This window comes from Artibeus jamaicensis, unplaced genomic scaffold, assembly GCF_021234435.1.
Source record: "Artibeus jamaicensis isolate MK-2021 breed Jamaican fruit bat unplaced genomic scaffold, CSHL_Jam_final contig_1128, whole genome shotgun sequence".
Classification (NCBI taxonomy): domain Eukaryota; kingdom Metazoa; phylum Chordata; class Mammalia; order Chiroptera; family Phyllostomidae; genus Artibeus; species Artibeus jamaicensis.
In genome coordinates, this window is record NW_026521220.1 from 1030001 (window position 1) to 1041344 (window position 11344).

General features: G+C 49.7%; 1 protein-coding gene across 1 annotated transcript; it reads right to left on the minus strand.

Annotated features, from left to right (window-relative positions):
• Window positions 1–1864: 1864 nt before the first annotated feature.
• LOC119059190 (glutathione S-transferase theta-1-like) lies at window positions 1865–10837 on the minus strand. The gene is given in 6 exon segments (XM_037158765.2): window positions 1865–2272; window positions 2468–2647; window positions 7098–7219; window positions 7222–7244; window positions 8809–8896; window positions 10726–10837. Coding segments are annotated over 6 exon segments (723 nt in total). The 3' UTR covers window positions 1865–2074.
• Between the last annotated feature and the right edge of the window lie 507 nt (window positions 10838–11344).

The window sequence follows — 11344 nt, forward strand, 5'->3', positions numbered from 1 at the left end:
CACTTGTTCAACAGGGCCCAGTCCCTTCAACTGTGACACTGGAGCTCCTGGGGTCTGTGTCTATAATGCCTTATCTCTAAGACAGCCTCCTGGGTTAAGAAAACTCTGTCCCAGAACTCAAGATTGAGAGATAGCCACTTGGCAAGATCAGCTACTAGAAAACTTGAAAATAACAATGCCCCCCCCCCCCCCCCAGTGCCCCATGCTCCCCAGTTAAGGAAGGCCTATCCCTGGCCCCGGCAGGAGAGTGCCTTCCCGGCCCAGCGCTGCAGCCCTCTCCAGGCTGCAAGGGGCATGTTCTCCACCCCCTGCAGTGGCCTGCCCACCTCCGCAAGTCAATTTCAACTGGATTACTCTGATATCCAATCTTCCTGCTTTCTTCTTGGCCACCCTCCAGTCCAACCCGCACCAGCAGCCAGAGTATTATTCTCAAACACAGTCTGAGCACACCATTCCCGTTTACGGTTTACAAATCCTAGGCATGACATTCAAGGCTCTGAGTGACTGAGCCCTGACCCCTACAGAGTGAAATGCTTGGTCTCTCTCTGACTCCCTCTTGTTCAAGCCTGCTTTGTTCCCATGGCCTCCAGGCTAATAGCTTCTGCTCAGTCTTGCATACAGACATGCCCGTCATCAGAGGAATTTTGCTTGAGACTGGAGTTTCACAAAAACAGCCCCTCCCATTTCCCTGTTTCTTGACATAAAAGAAGACTGAACTCTATCCTTTCTTTTTTTATTTATTTTTAGAGAGGGGAAGGGAGAAAGAAAAGGAGAGAAACATCAATGTGTGGTTGCCTCTCACGTGCTTCTTACCGGGGACTTGGCTGGACTGGGAATCAAACCAGTGACCCTTTGGTTGGGAGGCCGGCACTCAGTCCACTGAGCCACACCAGCCAGGGCCTGAACTCTATACTTTGGTGAAATGAATCTGAGGAAGCATAAGGCTCCCATCTTCTCAGCTGGCACCTTTCCTTACTCTATCCAACTCGGTCATTTTGAGTTTCGGCCTTTCAAAATGTGGGACTGGTAACAACCAGGAGTGCTGCTGTTCAGTTTCCCCTCCCCCGACCAATTCCTCAGGACGGATGCAGGACTCGTAGTATTTGGTGCTGAAGGGCTACGTCCTTGGCGGCTGGCCCAGCCACCTGATCCACCCCCAGGCCCACAGCCAACATATGGGTAATGGCTGTTGTTCCCCATGCTGACAAATCACTTTCTGCAAGAATTAGAAGGCTAGATTAAAGGGACTTATCTAAGAAAAAGAAGTTAAAAAAAACATGAACAGTGAAAGGACAACAAACACAGTTATTAACAACCACACCTAAAACAAAAGCAAACTAAAAGGACAGCTAGATCAGGAGCAGAACCATAGAAATGAAGATCACATGGAGGGTTAGCAACAGGGGAGTGGGAGAAGGAGAAGGGGGGAGAAGGTACAGAAAATAAGTAGCATAGACAGTAGATAGAAAATAGATGGGGGGCAAGAATAGTATGGGAAATACAGAATCTAAAGAACTTGAGACACATGGTCATAAACTAAAGGGGGGGAATGGTGGGGACAGGGGGGTAGGGTGGAGGGGAATGAAGGGGGAATAGAACAACTGTACTGGAATAATCAATAAAAAATAAAAATAAAAAATAAAAATTCAAAAAAAAAGAATTAGAAGGCTAGAAAGCTGCTGTTAATTTCATTATTGGCAACTATCAGGGGGAAGCTGACACACAGGGCTGTGGAACAGGGGTTGTCTTTTGGATAGAGACCAAAACCAGGGCCAGGGCAGAAGGAGGGTCAAATCACACATTAGAGTTAGAAGGAGAGGCTCAGGCTAAGCCAAGGTTTATTTCCCAAACTGAAAACGAAATGTGGTGATTAAAGGAGACAAGGTCTGGGTGAACCATTCCCATCATGGCTTTCAGGTGACTGTGGAAGATGGAGTAGGGCTAGGGACCTCGGCTGAGGAGTGATGGGGCTTGGGCGAGTCAGCTCTGCTCTCTGGGTCTGCCTCCCATGCGACACTGAAGTGCAGGTGCTCTGGGAACAGCCTAGGGCAGAGCAGGCGCAAGGCTTCCTGTCTCATCGGATCATGGGCAGCACGTTAGGCATCAGCTTCTGCTTTATAGAAGGGTCTGCAAGTGGGTCTATGTCCTTGGCCTTCAAGATGACCTCATGTGCCTCCTGGAAGAGGACCGCTCCCACTGCTGCCTCCACACGTTGGAACCATGCAGCCAGCTTGGGTTGTCCCTCAAAGATTTGGCAGCCAGCACCCACAGGCTGTAGGGAAAAGTAGACAGGACAGGATGGATAGGTGGATAGGTGAGGCCAAGAACGACAGCATCTGCCTAGTTTGGGGACCACATAGCTCCAGAAGAGGTTACCATAAATAAGTACAGTCCCACAGTTGGGTGGGAGGGTTGGCATGAGCAGGACCCACCCTGCCTGGTGGGCCCACCCTACCCTTGTTCTCACGTGCATTACCTCCGTGATGGCTACCAGGTCAGCTAGGGAGATGTGGGGCCCTGTGAGAAAGGCCTTGTTCTGGAGGAAATTGTCTTCAAGTATCTGCAGGGTCACATCCAACTCAGCCAATGTGGCTGCCAGCATCTTGGGAGATACAGGGTCACCCAGGAACACAGGGAACATCACCTGGTGGATGGACAGGCAAAGCAGGGGACAGTGGGGAGCCAGCCCAGCCTTGGGATCAGGAAAGGCAAGCAATGCCCAACCCTGGCCTTGGACCTGCTTTCTGGCTCCATACACCTTTCTTCCATGTCCTGGGTAGGGTTGCAGGAAAATTCCCAAAGGATCCCTTTTTCCTGAACTATTCCTACTCCCATGAGCTCTGATTGGCTGAGCCTCCTCAGCTTTTGAGGAGGCTCAGCCAAACCCCGTGAATAATGACTCAAAGGAAACCTGAACTTTGGTGGAGGGGAGGAGCCTTGCTTTGAAACTACATATTTCATAACCTCTTTTCTCCTGATATAAAAATCAATCCCTTTCACAGGATAAGTAATTAGTAGTGTGGGCTTTTAAGGTCTCCATTCTGTCACAAACCGTGTGACCTAGGGCAAAATCTGCAAACCCTCTGAGCCTCAGTGCCCTCATCTATGATATAGGAATAACAGTACATGACTCATATTGTACATAAAAAAGTGAGGCCCAGAAAGGGACAGTCAGTTTCCAGAGATGGCACAGCCAAGAAAAGACTCAGCCAAGTGTAGAACATCTTCTGACCCAGTGAGCTAACCAGGGAAGAAACGTGTCCAGAACTTAGGGAGGAGGGCATTTTAGGGCAAAGCTCTCAACAGCCTCAGGCTGGACAGCTGTCACTGAGACACAGTGGGACAGGGAGCACAGGAGGGGGCTTCATGCTGGGCTTCATTCTGGGAGCAGCAGAGTTGCTTGGAGGAGCCTGGGATTTGGGAAAGGTAAACGGGACTGGGACCATGCTCGGACCCGGGCACAGGGCTTCAGTTCCCACCCCCATACAACAAGGGAAGAGTAGGGATCACACACTGGTGACCCGGAGGCCAGTGCTGAGCTAATGATATTCCTTTGGCTAAAGAATTTTTTAAAAATATGGATCAGCTGTTGACTTTTAAAAATGGAGACATTTCCTATAGAAGTCCGGATTTCCAATTTCTTTTTGACAAAGGGAGCTGGCCACATGGGGTCACCATTGCTACCTGGTAACTCTTCTCGGCACCTAAGGCGGATGCAGAGAGAAGCTGCTCCTTCAGGAGGGGCACCTGGGCTCTCAGTCCACTGGACCCGCCTCCCCCGTTTATCACCTACCTGCCTTGCACTTGCAAGAGACGGTCCACACTTCGGTTCCGATTTGGTGGTTCCAAAGTTCTTAGGGTTTTAAAAAGTGGTTTTGTTTCTCTTTATATATAAAAGACCACGAGAGGGTAATAAATTCTGATGTATTCACATGATGAAATACTATGAATAGTTAAAAATTAATAAATTATAGCCACTTATTGCAATACAAAAAAGATGCAAGTTGCAGAGTGGTCTCAGAGCATTTGTATAAACGTTTACACATTCAAAGTAAAACTGTATTTTGGTTATAGCTACACCTACACGAAGTGATGGATAGAATCCTGTGCTGGAAGGACTCACGCCAGATCCCGGTGGCTCTCGGGAAGGATTGAGGACAACAAAGAGGTCTTTTGACTTTTGTTCTCTAATGTTTATTTCTTTTTTTACAGACATTTTTAAAAAGCTTCTTGCTTTTATTTTTTAAAAGACTTTATTTATTTTTAGAAAGAGAAGGAGAGAAACATCAATGTGTGGTTGCCTCTTGGGCACACCCTGCTGGGCACCTGGCCCGCAACCCAGGCCTGTGCCCTGACTGGGAATGGAACCTGCGACCCTTCAATTCGTGACCCTTCAATGAGTCAGGGCAATAAAGCTCATGATCCAGAATTAGCCTTACATTTTTTTTTAAATGAGAAGTCCTTCTTCTGATTAGGATATCAACAGTCACACACAAAACAATTAGTCCCACCACAACCATCCTGGAAAGAAAATAACCTTATTTTTCTTTCAAGCCACCAGAAAGTTACAGCACTTTCATAAAAAGGAAAGAAAAGAACAAAAAAAGAAAAAAGCCTAAACTTGAACTATAGCCACTAGACTCAAGTGGCTGTTGAACTTGAGAAGTGTGGCTGGTCTTGGGTGTGTTATACATGCAAAACACACCACCAGATGCTGAGAACTTAGAGCCAAAAAAAGGAAGAAAAAAAGAATGCAAGATATTCCATCAATAAACTTTCTATTGGCTACATTTGAAAATGGCACTTAAAATTACAAATTTTTTTTTTACTTATTGACTTTAAGGGAGGAAGAAAGAGAGGAGAAGGAAGAGAAAGAGAAACACCGACTTGCTGTCCCACTTACTGACGCACTCACTCATTGGTTGTTTCTTGTGAGTTGCCCTGACTGGGGACTGAACCTGCAACCTTCAGGTACGCAGACAACGCTCTCACCCACTGAACTACCCAGCCAGGGCTAAAATATTCTAATTATGGTAATTATGTCATAAAAGGGACCATTTTAACCAATGTTAAGTGTTCAGTTGAGCGGTATTAAGTGCTCCACGTTCGGGGGCCACTGTCGCCACCATCCCTCCCCAGAACTCTTCTCATCTTGCAAAACTGAAACTCTGTCTCCAGTAAACTCATACCCATTCTTCCCTCTGCAGCAGCCACGAGCAGCCCTGACTCTAGTTTCTCTCTCTGTGAATTTGACTACTCTAGGTACCTCCCATAAGTGGAGTCACACATCATTTGTCCTTCTCTGTCTGGCTTATTTATTTCACATGGCATAATATTCTCAGGGCTCATCCACGTTTATCATGAGTCCAATCCTTCTTCAGACTGAACGATATCTCATGTTATGTTTGTCCCACACTTTGTTTAACCATTCATTTGTCAATGAGCACAGACACCGGATCTACTTTCTGGCTATCGTGAATAATGCTGCTAAGGACAGGAGTGAGAAGTCTCTTTGAGGCCCTGCTTTCAATTATTCTGGGTTTACACCCAGAAGTGGAATTGCTGGACCATCTCATAATTGAATTTTTAAAACTTTTTTATAGAATTTATTGGGGTTACCTTGGCTAATGAAATTATATAGGTTTCAGGGGTACGATTCTATAATACGTCATATGTATGTTATATTGTGTGTTCACCACCCCAAGTCAAGTCTCCATCTCCATTTATCCAACTTTTAACTTTTTGAGGATCTGTCATACCGATTTCCACAGCTGCACCAACAACGGTACGCAAGAGTTCCAGTTTCCTCACATCCTCACCAACCTTTATTATTTTCTGGTATACATCATCTCAACGCGTGTGAGGTGGTATCTCACTGTAGTTTTAATTCTCACTTCCCTAATAACTAGCCATGCTGAGCATCTTTTCATGTGTTTATAAGTAATGTCACCTGTTTCCTGAATTTATATTCATTTCACCGGTTTCTTTTTACCTTTTTTAATGTGGCTACTAAAAAATGGAAAACTATATATGCGGCTCACTTTATAGTTCCATTGTGCCGCACTGAACTAAATGGACTGCATTCCAGGGGGTCGAGAGCCCTTCCAAGACGAGCCACTCTCTTCCCTGGGGCTAAGCAGGCAGGATTCAAGCTCACCATCTGCGTGGGATTTTTCTAAGTAGTCTCGTGGGGAACGGAGGGTGGGGTTGAAAAGTGGGCAGATCTCAAGGCTGTAGTTGGTGCTTAGGTTCCAAATCCCGGCTGGGGCAATTAAGGAATCTGATCCCACCCTCAAGATACCTAAAACCAAAGATGACCAGAAACTAAAGCTGCCAGTCAGCCCAGTGCTGATTAGCGGTAAGAGATTAACCTCCACCCAGGCTCCCTGTCAACAGTGCAAGCTCCTTCTTAGAGTACTATGTACTTCAACCTCTAGCCTTATACATAATGTATTGCACACAATAACAAATGATAAAACATCTAAAGAAAGAGGAAAATTTGCCCTGGCTGGTGTAGCTCAGTGGATTGAGTGTGGGCCTGCGAACCAAAGGATCGAGATTCGATCCCCAGTCAGGGCACATGCCTGGGTTGCAGGTCAGTTCCCATAAGGGGCAACCATACATTGATGTTTCTCTCCCTTTCTCCTTCCCTTCTAAAGATAAATAAATTAAATTTAAAGAAAAAGAAAGAGGAAAATGCAACCCATTATTCAAAAGAATAAAAAACAACTAATAGAAACAGACGCGCTGAGAACCCAGATGTTGAAATTAGCTGACAAAGACTTTGAAGTAATTATTATAAATGTATTTAAGAACTTAGAAGAAAAGATGAATGAAACAAATGAGCAGATGGTGAATTTCAGCAGAGCAAAGGGAACTCTAAAAAAGAACCAAATGGAATTTCTAGAAATGAAAAAGTACTATCTCAGATGAAAAATGTATTAGATGGGTTTAGCAGCAACCCGAGCAGAACAGATCAAAGAATCAGTGAAGTGAAGGTCGGAGTGTTAGGACCCCTCCAAACTGGAAAGAACGCGAGGGTACCCGAGTTTCTCTGGGGCAATGCCCTCACCGCCCCGCCCAGGGCCTCACCTTATATGCCACAGGGCCCAGAGGCGGTTTCTCCACAGAGCCACCGGCTGCCACGCCAGGTACTCATCCACACGGGCACGAGCCTGCAGGTCCTCAGGGTACCAGTGGTCAGGGACCTGATACTCAGTGTCAGGTAGAGGAGACTGGCCACGCTGCAGGGGAAGGGGGGACATGCTGGAGGTGGGCAGGCACGGTGCTAGAGGTTTCATACAGAGTCCCTTCCTTAGTCTTCCTGACAACATGCCCAGGTATTTGCCTCATTTTCCAGACAAGGAAGCCAGACTTAGAACCGTGAAGAAACCTGCCCTGGGCACACAGCTTTTGGTGGCAGCAGGGCTGAGAGTCTGAGGCTAATGCCCAAGCTCATCCTCCCACGAGGCAAAACTCTACAGCGCAGTGTCCCATCAGACGCTGTGCTCAGAGACAGTTTCTGACGGGAAGGCCAGAGAGCTTCCCGAGGGTACTCAGAGCTAGAGGGTACTCAAGGAGACGGCATCAGAGCTAGACCGGAAGAAGTTCAGTTCTTTCCAGTCTGCATCTAGTGTCATTATCGGCATTCAAACCAGTGTCAGATGGCCTGACTGTTCACAAAGTCCTTCCTGTTATCCCTTTTCATTCCTTGCCATCCCTCTGTGTTCCTGGAGGAAATGCTGGGGCTGCTGCAGGATCGTGGAGCAGCAGAACAGACCGGGCCCCTGGGGCTCTCCTCCTGCCCTGGGTTCTGGGGGCTGCCATGGAGTTGGGACAAGGATATACCAGGAAGGGCACAGGGGATGTGTGAATGTGGGGCACAGGAAGGCTTTTAGGAACTTGGGGTACCCCAAGGGCTGGACACCCCAGCCAAAAGAGCAGAAAAACCTCTGTATGTGCCACTGGCCCGTCTTCCTGTCAGGAATCCTGCCCCCACACCCAAGCCTAACCACTCGCCTGTCTGCACAAGGTTCTCCACAGCTCCCTTTGTGCCCAGCCACTCTCAGGAGGGTGGAGGTCCCTGGGAGCCACAGACCTCCCGAGGCAGAGAGAAGAGACAGAGAAATAGATATTTGCATGCTGCCCCTAGCAGATGCCCGTGGGCGCTGGACACCAGGAGACACAAGGACTCGGGAGAGGAGGGGCCGCCGGGGGGGTGGAAGACGGCACTGGCAGACTGTCGGAGGAATTCTTTGGGGGTGCATTCACCTCCATATTCCAGAGAAGAGTTCCAAAGCTCTGAGTTGTCCTTGTGGGAGGGTGACGTAGGTGACAAAAGGGGCAGAAAAAAGGTTTGACCTTCCCTAAGGAGGCTCCCACTCCTTGGGATCTGTTGTGATACAAAATGTCCACATGTGCAGGGGGTCCTCCCACGGGTGAGGCCCACTCAGGGAAGCTGCAGCTGGGAGCTGAGGCCACCAAGTAGCCGGACACCCCGGGGCCGCCTCCATACAAGTTTGGCCAGAGAGCTGCCTCTCCGGGGTTAATGCTGCTACCTCCTGCCCTGACTCCCTCTCCGGGGTGCTCTCACCAAAATCACACGATGAGTACAGAAGTAAAATACATCCCTGGGGCTGGTCCAGCAAATAGGCAGGGGCTTGCGTTCCAGCCTTGACTCTTGGTGGCATACTGGGTAAAGAAAGGGCTTTTCACCTCTAAAGACATTAGTTGTTTTTGTCTATAAAGTAGAGGGTTAGGACAAGATGATTCCAACGAGGTCCAGTAGCAGCCCAGGGCCTTGGTTACCTCTCTGTCAAGGTGAAGTCCCCGTCTTTTAAAGCAGACACCTTCTTCAGGGGGTTCACCTGGACAAAGGCATCACTGAGGTGCTGGCCTGCAGAGAGTGCATCATTGCAGGCAGTAAGAGGAAAACGCTGAGCCCTGGGAGGCCCATGCCCACTCCCTGCAATGCCCAGGCCCCGATTTCACAGCTGTTTCCCAGCCCGCAGCCGCTTTCCTGCATGGCAAAGGCTGGTGGAGGCCACTATGGAAAAAGCCGGAAGCTGCTCTGCCAGGTGCTGCCAATAGGCCTGGACCCCCTTTGGCGAGCCCCAGGGGGCATAACATCTCCCCACAGAACACCCGTCTGCAACACAGCTCAGGGTTCAGGGCATGGTGCTGCAGGTGGGCTTTCATACACACCCCACCCACCGTCTTTGCATCCTCATCAGCTTCATGAATTCATATTTGGGGTGTCCCAAGCTTCAAGTGCAGAGTGGCTGAGCTCGGACTTCCTATAGTACCCTTAGTAGGGCCACCAAACACAGAGAAACAGCCTTTTCCTGATATCAGTTTAACTGCAGCCAGCTTCTACTGGCCCTTCTGTGTTCTCTTGCTCACCTTTCTCTGAGCACTGGGGACACAGAGCTGGCCCTGGCTTTAGACTCTGCTGGAGCTGGAGCTGGAGCTGGAGCATTCTGTTCCTCCCCACAGCACCCAAAGTTACAGCCCAGGGTCCCAACCCCTACTCCCCACAGGACTTTGGCCTCTGCTTGAGTTTATCTGAGAGGTTTCTGCTCCTGCAGATGCATTCAGAGAGAAGCTTCTGAGTGGCACTCAAGTCTCATCCCTTCCCTGCTCAACAGCCTTCCATGGCTCCCCATTACCTCAGGATCTGGGAAGGCTCCTCAAAACCACACACAACTGCCTCAACCCTCCAGCCTCCCCCACACCCACAGTCCTCCCTTTTCCCTCCCTCCAAACTGTGCCTTCCCCTCCTGGTGAGACACATCTCCCTGTGCACCCCTCTATTTGACATCCCTTTGTCCTCATGCCCTCTCTCCTGCCCCACACCCTGCAGAGGAAACCCCCGGGCAGGACAAGTGGCAGCCCACAGAGGACGCTCGCTGGGAAGGGACGATGATTCAGGCAGAAGGGCCAGTGCAAACGCACAAAGGTGTGGTGGGGCAGCGCTGGGTGGAAGGCTCGGCCAAGTAGAGTCGCCCTACTTTCTCCCCAAGCAACTTGGGTGTAGAACACCCAGTGCCACCCAAATGCCAGGAACTCAGCATGCCTGTGTGTCCTCGGGGCTTTGGGGGCCTGACAGAGAAACAAATCCTCCTGCTCAGGGTACAGGGTTCATCGAGCCCCCACAACCCTCTCTGCTCCCAGTACACCCCCATGGAGTGTCCCCTCTGCACCAGGAAAAAGAGTAACAGAAGGGCGAATAAAGGCGACACTTGAGAGGGAGGAGGAGAGCACCGAAAGGGACTCCAGTGCAGACTAGGCCGGTGCAGAGGGCAGGGCTGGGAAGTTGGGGCAGTGCCTGCTGTTGGGAATTTCAGCAGTTGCGAATTTCAGGAGACCACAAAGGAGGGACTGAGCTGTCCCAGTCTCTACACTTGGACGCCTTAACCCCTCTCCTCCCGCCCTCCTCTCTTTTCCAGAGATCCCCTGTCCCTAGAGCCAGCTGCGTCCCTTTCTTCGCCAGGTCTCTCCTTCTTTCTCTGTGACCTCCCCGACCCCGCCCCTTTACGTGGCCTAGGCTGAGTCCAGTCTTCTCAGAGTTTGGAGGATTATTAGAATCTCGGATCTTCCCCGTGGTTCACTTTTTTTGGCAATGGCTCCAGGAAGGAGGTGGTGCAGGGAAGGGTACCCCTAAGCGATGTTTGGCCTCCCCGTTCCTACCCGACCTCTAGGCCCCCGAAACCCCGACAGGCCCACCTTTGAGCAGCTCCGCGGTGCGCAGCTCGAAGGGGATGCCGTTCTTCTTGGCGAAGACGTAGATGGCGCGGCAGGGCTGGGACAGCAGGTCCAGGTAGAGCTGCAGACCCATGGTGGGGGGCGGTGGGACCAAATTTGAGATATAGCAAACTGAGTCCTGGGACATAGGCCCGGATTACGCAGCGTGGCCACGCCCCTTTGTGGCCATTCCTCATTGGGCAGCTCCAGGCGCCTGAGTGCTTTGGTCCAACTGCTGGTGCAGCCCAGCCAGATGGGTGGGGAAGCAGTGGTCACCCCTCCAAGGGTCGTGCAGAGGGTCCCAGTCCAAGCCCTTTGTGACTGGCTCATTGAATTTAGAAAAATGGCTTCAAGTTTTCATCGATTAACACGTATGAGAATTTCCTGTTGTCCCCATTTTACAGATGAGGAAATTAAGGCACTTGGAGTGAATACAGACCCAGAAAGTTTTCAGATATCCCGTTTTTATTTCCTTTGGATATATTCCCAGAAGTGGGATTGCTGGATATCTCTTCATCATTTTGTTTTTAAAGCTGGAAAAACTGAGGCCCAGAGAAGGAAAAAAAAAAAAAAAAAACAGGGAAAGTGCTGACAGAAGCTG